This window comes from Hippoglossus stenolepis, chromosome 14 (genome assembly GCF_022539355.2).
Source record: "Hippoglossus stenolepis isolate QCI-W04-F060 chromosome 14, HSTE1.2, whole genome shotgun sequence".
NCBI classification, from domain to species: Eukaryota; Metazoa; Chordata; class Actinopteri; order Pleuronectiformes; family Pleuronectidae; genus Hippoglossus; species Hippoglossus stenolepis.
Genome location: NC_061496.1, coordinates 23,302,866 through 23,310,850, shown reverse-complemented (window position 1 = coordinate 23,310,850; position 7,985 = coordinate 23,302,866). Strand labels below are relative to the sequence as shown.

Here is a 7,985-nt window from a genome sequence, read left to right as displayed (position 1 = left end):
GGGATTGGCTCCAGCTCTCCTGCAACCATTAAAGCATTTCAGTCAGACAACTCACATTCAAAGGTTTATTGCAGCAGTAGAACATGTTAGTGTTTGGCGTCTAGGCTCCGATTTAATCACTCCCCCAGATATGATTACATAGTTATGATGGGAGTGATGAGCAGATGTGTATAACCCCCCCGTCGGAGCCTACAGGTGGATAATGGGGTGATGGAAGGGCTGAAGCAACTGACGCAGCATCAGGGGCAAGCAAAGGGAGTGACATTTTCTTAGCTTAAATAGATCTTTTGTAAACAATTATATAAAAAAAAAATTAAAATCGATTTCTTAACAATTTATTAAGAAATCATCATATACATTTATAGATATTGCTTTAAACTGTAAATCAAACCAAAATTTAATGGGGAAAATAACTCAAATTACAAAACTTGATTAAGTTGCTTAAAGCCCACCGGATCTATTGTGTGATTGTCATCTATCGTCTGTACAAGTCACATATTTTGTATAATGATTAGGTTAACTTAACATTCTCACCCAGGAACATGGCCACAGTCATAGCTCTGATTCAAACAGGGACCCACTGGTCAAAACATTGCTCCATAGTACTAATGTAGTCAAAAACTCCTTATTGTACCTTTGAATAAGTAATCTGTAAATATCTACATTTTGCTTTCCTGTGAAAATACATTCAAGGAGATAATAATGTTAATAAACAAATGTCTTTGTATGAAAATATCAAACAAGAGTTTCCCACTCTAAGTCTGTCGGGGAGTTAAACTGCCTAAAATGTTGTGAGCTGCTTATTTTCTATCAGTGTTTCTGCAGCGAACAGAAACACTTTATGTTTTGTTTGAACCTTCACAGCAGTAAGAAGAATGATATATTTATGATAGTACGCACTTACACGAGGCAATGTTTTTGCTTCAGGGTAACAAGACACAAAGCAGACAGAGCTGAGAAGACGAACAAAAGCGGGGGCTGTCCCAATTAGCAGTTGGCAGTAGATTAACAGGGTATTGATGTCAGAGCTTCTCCACGGCCCTGCACAGATAGTGGCCTCATTCAAGTCTACAGAATTCCATTTGCATATCGATGATACAAAGAATAGAAAGCGCCCATGTATCTGACACACAGCTGTGGAGTCCTCGTATGAAAGAAATATTATCCCCCCTCAGCCAGTGGGTCTTCTCTCCACATCTGTCTGATGTCTGTGTGAGTGATTATTTTGGGCATTCCAATTCAGGATGCCCCCAGGAGGCAAGAGAGCAACAAGGGCCTCTGTTTCCTCCAAGCGTCTCCCTCCCTTCTCTCCTGTTTTTCACTTGCTCTCCCATAGGGCATGGGGCCCTCTTTAGAATTTAACTGACCATCTACAAAAGATAATCTGAGACTTTAGTCATAAAATTCTCAATTGACAACACAATCTATCTACTATCTATAAGTGGCATGGTGGGGGTTCATGGTAAAGGCACTCGTGCACCACTAGACCCTGTTTCCATGGAGTCATACCCGACGTCTCATTGCGACTGAGGCATGCCATTCTTCTCCCCGCTGCTAAAATGTGCCGCTTATTCTGACTCAGGCTATTGTGGAGCGCACAAGTGGCTCTCTGAGGAGAGGGGTATGGGGGAAAGAAAGGGTGGGGTCAAGGTTCAAATGAAAGGCTCCCATCAGGACTCCCTCTCTGTTATCAAATTTGTTGAGACACAAAAAGAGCTACAGTCTTATTCCCAAGAGCATCTTGAGGGAGAGAAAAGGAGGTTATAGGACGGCATTCTTTGTGGCAGGGCTTCAGTTCTTCCACGGCTCAGCAGACAAACTCCCAGTCTGCACTTACAACTGCTGTACAACTATTTGCTCCTGCGCTGATTGTTGTCCACTCTGATTAGCTCCTGAAGCGACCAATTTTTTTCTCCTGTCTCAGGAAGTCTGGAGCTCTGGACCTCGGGTAAGTCTTTCATTTGCCTAATTAGATAAAGCAACAGAGATTTATTAAATGTTTGATAACTTTACAAAATGTCCAGTGCCAAAAGTGATTCCCTTCACTATTTCACTGAAAAACTATTTTTAAATAGCAACAGGACCTTTGATAGCAGAGCTGCAATACAATAGTAGTAGGTATTTATCATGCAAATGTTTCACTTTTATCATGTAAATCCTAAAACTCAGCTCAGAATTTTGACAGATTTTGCTGAAACGACCTGCGTTGGAAATCTGTCATGTGCTTTTTAAGAATAGAAAGATGACTATCAGGTGGATTTGCATTTAATCCAATTTCAAAATTTCACACTTACTGTATGCCGTGGTTTTACTGTGACAGGTTGGAACAATAGAAAATTGAACACATTACAGATGCTGCAGTTTTGACACCACTAATCTCTGAATAGGACCGGTGCCAGGATGCTCCGCCGCTTCTTTTTGCCGACATGTATCACATAAGAATGCCTGCACAGATCTGCTTTCCCAGATCATTGTGATGAAGGCACATGTCAGGATTGTCTCTCTTCAGGATTATCGCCCTGGGATCTGTATTTATGGAAGCTTTTACATTCTTTTGCACTGCTCCTCGTTTCTTATCCCCAGTGGGACTGCAGCTCTTTTCTAAGGAAGGACTGAATAGATGCTGAGTGCGCTGAGTCTGAGCCTGAGCTGGGAAATGCCCCTCGTTGTGGGTCTCACAGGATTCACAGCACACCCTCTGAAAAGAGCCATGCTGCTACATCTGACTGGTTCCTAATGGGCCAAAAGTCTGGACACTGAGGCAGTGAAACAGAGATTTAGACGAATCAGATATAAAGAGAGAAGCACTTTCCCTCTCTGTTAAGGGGTCCTGTAATGACCCAGCATCATTTCAACACATATCACTGTTTGTTTATTTATCTAGGAAGTATATTTGGGACGCTCCCTTCAGCTATGCGTGGGATGACAAGCTCATCCCTGTTACAGATGTTTGAATATTTCTCTTGGGTCTACTACAAATACCAAAGTTAATTTTGAATGAAGCTTTTCCTGAGATTCAATCATTTGAAGCTTTGCCATTATTGACATCCCACGGCTGTATGTCGATGTTCGGGTCAAGCAGAAAAGGAGGAGATAAAACAAATAAGAAAGGGTGGACAGTTCGGTCCTGAACATACAGAGGATGGATGGTCATTCCTTGGTCATTCTTAAGGTGTGTCCAAATAGTTGGAAGGAAAGACAATCTACTTTTCTAACAGTGTTGGAAATGTCTGTTTATTTGGGCATGTCCACTTTATCTATAACTCTTAAAAGTAGAAAACTGACAGAGTACTCTATAGATAGAGACAGACTAGCTTTGTTGAATATTATCTATATATTAGCTCGCCATAATAAAAAAAATTCCCTTTCATTTTATCCATTGACTTTTCACAAAATCTTTATAAAAAGAGTTTTAAGCCTGGAACCGGGTCGACCAGGTTTTTTGAGGGAGCTTTTTCTCTCCACAGTCGCCAAAGTGCTGCTCATTGTGGGAACTGCTAGGTTTCTTTATAATTAAAAATATTTTTTAGTTTTTGACCTTCTATTTAAAACGCTTTGAGATAATGTATATTATGATTTGGCACAAAAACAATTAAATTGAATTGACTTGAATGTTTTTTCTCAAAACACAGTTGATACCATACAGACGTGTGGCTTCTCAAGGAGCATATAACATTGTTTCACAATCTCATAATTTGTGGTAATTCTACATCAGATAATTACAATATTCAGGCCATGCTGTTGCACTCTACACAATTTCTTACAGGCTCCTGAGACTTTAGCCGACAACCTTGATGAAACAATTCTTTTTGTCAAGTCCGACTTCAATGTCAGATAACATTAAAAAAAGAGTGTAGATGAAGTGACTTTGACTTCCTGGACTTGTGTATGTAGCCAAAGTCAGAATAAGGTAGTTATCCGCTCACAGGGCATGTCCACATTAGTCAGAAAAACTGTCATCTATTGTTACCTTGTGAGACTGGCACTGTGACAAACACTCCACGCCTAAGAGGGAGAGAGAGAGTTTGTGTGTGTGTGTGTGTGTGAGAGTGAGAGTGAGTGTTGTGTGTGTGTGTGGTTGACAGAGGTTGGCCTGCTATGGCTTCCTGTCACCGGGGTAGTTTGCTGACAGAATACTAACAATGAAGTATTCTACAGATCAAAAGCACTTGTTTAGAAAAGTTCTACCTGAAAACTGCTTGTGAAATAAATTTTAACAGGTTTTATGTCTCCCCAGTCACCACAATGGAGTCAGCTATGTCCAATCATTCATTGGCCTGTGCTTCGGTGGAGACGACAGCTGAGAACACTTTATTTGGATGCTTCTACATCCTGGTTTTCTTTCTGGCGTTGAACGGTAACAGCTTGGCCCTGTGGATCTTCTGTCATCAGCGTGGCGCTCCCTCTCCAGCTAATGTCTTCTTGATGCACCTGGCTGTGGCAGACTTGTCCTACGTGATCATCCTCCCACTGAGGGCCACCTACCACCTCACTGGGGGCCACTGGCCCTTTGGCGAGGTGCCCTGCAGAGTGGTTGGCTTTTTGTTTTACGTAAACATGTATGCTAGCCTGTACTTTCTGGCCTGTGTGGCTGCCGACCGCTACCTGGCTGTGGTCCATGCTGTGAGGTCGCTGAAGGTTCGTCGTGCTCGCTACGCTCACATCATCAGCTTCTCTCTCTGGGCCCTGGTCACTGTCGCCATGGTGCCATTGCTCGTCACCCCCCAGACTGAAGAGGTGGATGGTGTGACGGTGTGTCGGCAGCTGTACAGAGAGAACCCTTCTCCTAAGGCGCTCATCTCACTGGCTGTGGCCTTCACCCCACCTTTCTTCGTCATCCTGTCCTGCTACCTGCTCATCATTCACAGCCTGCATCAGGGCTCCAGGTTAGAGCCAGCTATCAAGCTGAGGGCCCTGCGGACCATCAGTCTGGTAATCCTCATCTATGTGGTCTGTTTCCTGCCTTATCATGTGAGCAGGGCCACCTTCATCCTGGGGTACAGACACTTTGACACGTCCTGTCAGACACGCAGGGGCCTGAGCTTGGCCAACCGCCTCACCTCGTGCCTCACGTGTCTGAACGGTGCTATGGACCCACTGGTGTACGTGTTTGGGGCCAAGAAGTTCCGCGGGACTCTAACACAAATGTTTTGCAAAGATAGGTCAGGAGTGTCAGGAGCCACCAGTGGAGATTTAAAAGGAACACATGAGAGCTCTGTGAGCGCCAAGTCAGAGTTCTGAGGGATTTGATCCGGAGCACTGTGTGGACTCAATGCTTTTCCAACACAACCAAAATTGGTCTGACTGTGGACTGACTGTTGCCTTTGCCTAAAAGAAGACTGCGGCTTATTCTGTAATGCAGTTGATGTAACACAGTTGCCTCTATAGCCTGAATTTAAAGCCCTGTTCCAGTGCACACCCTGTGGCCATTTTACTGAACCATTACAAATTTAATCTGAAATCATCTGTGTGAATGCAGGAAGGGGGAAAAGTCATCATTTTCCTCAAGCACCAAAGCATTTTAGTCTGAATATGGTTCGTTGTTTCCCACCTGGCTGACCGATTGGTTCTTCTTAGAGATCCCGAAAAGTGCGAGAGAGGAGATAAGAAAAACTTTACTGAGATGGTACTAATTAAAACCACAAATATATCTTCTAATGGAGATCAACACTCCAAAGAAAACACCAGAAAAATGCCAAGTATGCACTTTTAAATAAACTGACTATAAGAACTTGTTGATTTCTCCCAAGAAATACAATACTTCATCATCACTCATCATAAATCAACATATCATAAGACAAATAAGTGCAAACAAGTTGTTTATACTGTGTGAATACTGTTTGTTTATACTTGGTATTGGTTCCAGCTCATTCTGTGTTTTGTTTTGGTGCCTCCAAAATCCCACTCTTATTTCTGTTTGATTGTTGAAAAGTGTAAGTTTTATGATGTGATAGCCCTGAACCTTCATGCATCACAGTCTGTGAGTATGAAGCTGGATATCGGCCTAAACATCATTCTGCTGATTCTGCTTTTCCTACCCGCCGCTGTCATCCATCAACAGAGAAGTTAGTCCAAAAATAAAAAGCCAAAGTTTATCCCAGATAGGAGGAAAAGAAAGTAATACTATACTAAAATACTAAATATGTACATAGTCAACTTTACTGCATTTTTCACGTTTTGAATCCACTGCCCACACACATTAGTTAGGGTTAATGTTTCTTATCTTCAGTGTTTGTCAGTCAGTCCACCATTTTAATCCAGCTTGAAATATCTCCACAACTTTTATATAGATTGACATGAAATGACATCCATGATGTATTAGAGGATTATCATCAGTGCTTTGACTTGGGACACCAAAAACAAGTTGTTCAGTACCAATTAGCAAATGTGAGTGTGGTAATGTGCCAAACCCAAACACTGGACATTGTAAACATTAATACGTGATAAACATAAGAATGTTAGCTTCAGTGTTTCCCATTAATTACCTAGACTGTGGTGACCCGCTATATTCTTATTAATCCTGCCACAGTTTCATAATGAACCAAAACAATATTTCAATTGTCATAATAACACAAGAGATCTCTTACTTGGTGTTTTACTCCATTGTTGTATTGTATAGCTGCAGAACTAGTACAGCACTATTTGCCATGTGCTCAAGCTATCAGCCATTATGTATTTACCGTACATACTGTCCGACTTTCAGCTGCAGTTGTGGCATACACTTACTTTCTCAATTAATAACTTATATTTCATTCTTTAGTCTGTGCACCTTTGTGCGTGTGCATGAGCACCCCTGTTTCTGTCATGGATTTAAATAGTTCTGTGCGAAACACAGGTAGGGTATTAATACTGGTATTAAAATGAGGTGTTTGGGTGTATTACAATCTCAAGGCCTCTGGACACATCAAAAACAGGAAGTCAAAGTTATTTAAAGGGTGCATCATTAAGATAGTAATGTGAGACCAGGCACATATACTCTTCTTGTTCCACACTTTCACTTTGAATTCAAGTAGATCTGTTTTCTCCGAAGCACTCGCTCTTCCTATCTGGCAAAAGTGCTGTTATAGTAGAAATCCACTGAGATGTAAGTGCACCAAGCTTCTAAAGGCAATGGGAGATGTCCCTCTCATTGGTTTATTGCATGTTATGCCTCCAACAAAACCATGATTATTTTATTAAAAGAGTGAAAACCTTTTAATGAACCATGGTTTTAGGTGCAGCAGCCTTTATTCCACTGTTAAACTAGCAAAAGTGGATTTGGAATGAAGACATTTGTGCCATTAGCAACCAACACTATGCGCTTATTCCAATAGAGCCCTTAGTCTTGTTTTAATATAATAAGTATTTAAAAATCAAATCACAAATGTATGTTTATATATTTTCCATTGTTGTTTAAATTGCTGGAAGACCCCAGTAACATGTTAACTTTGTTCTGCTTGACAAATCTTGATTGTACATATATTCTCCATTATCCTGCTTCCTAACTCTTATATGCATTATGGGCTTGCCCTTGTTATACTGTGATATCGTAATGTTGCATGACAAACTAATAATCCCTATTTTACTGTGAATCAGTTTATTCATCAACTGCAAAACATTTTTGAGACAGAAATGTAATTCATGCAATGTCATTGCTATTACAAAATCATGCTGCAGAAGAAAAACCACTGTACAACCCTAACTGCATGAATGATCCACAAGTTTACTTATATGACCATAACTGACTCTCATTTCATTTTCTTTCTTTTTTTGTATCAATAATGTGTTTTTCAATGCTGTAATATGCTGCAATGTTTTTATAAAGTGCTTTTACATAAAAAGTAATGTGAACTCCACGTATCAGCTGTCATGTCCTGAAAGCAAAAGTATGATTTCACGTCTGTTCTTTTGAGCGCTGTCACGACATGTCTGAGACTTGGCTCTCTGTGAAAGTGGCAAACCTATTTCAAGTAAGTGTGGGGACAGAAACCGCCGAAGCTGCAGCG

At 41.1% G+C, this 7,985-nt stretch overlaps 1 protein-coding gene across 1 annotated transcript; it reads left to right on the top strand.

The window, feature by feature from the left end:
• Nucleotides 1-1,708: 1,708 nt before the first annotated feature.
• gpr17 (G protein-coupled receptor 17) lies at nt 1,709-7,835 on the top strand. The gene is made up of 2 exons (XM_035176518.2): nt 1,709-1,948; nt 4,238-7,835. The coding sequence occupies exon 2, from the start codon at nt 4,246-4,248 to the stop codon at nt 5,239-5,241; it is 996 nt and encodes a 331-aa protein (XP_035032409.2). The 5' UTR covers nt 1,709-1,948; nt 4,238-4,245; the 3' UTR covers nt 5,242-7,835.
• Nucleotides 7,836-7,985: the final 150 nt, after the last annotated feature.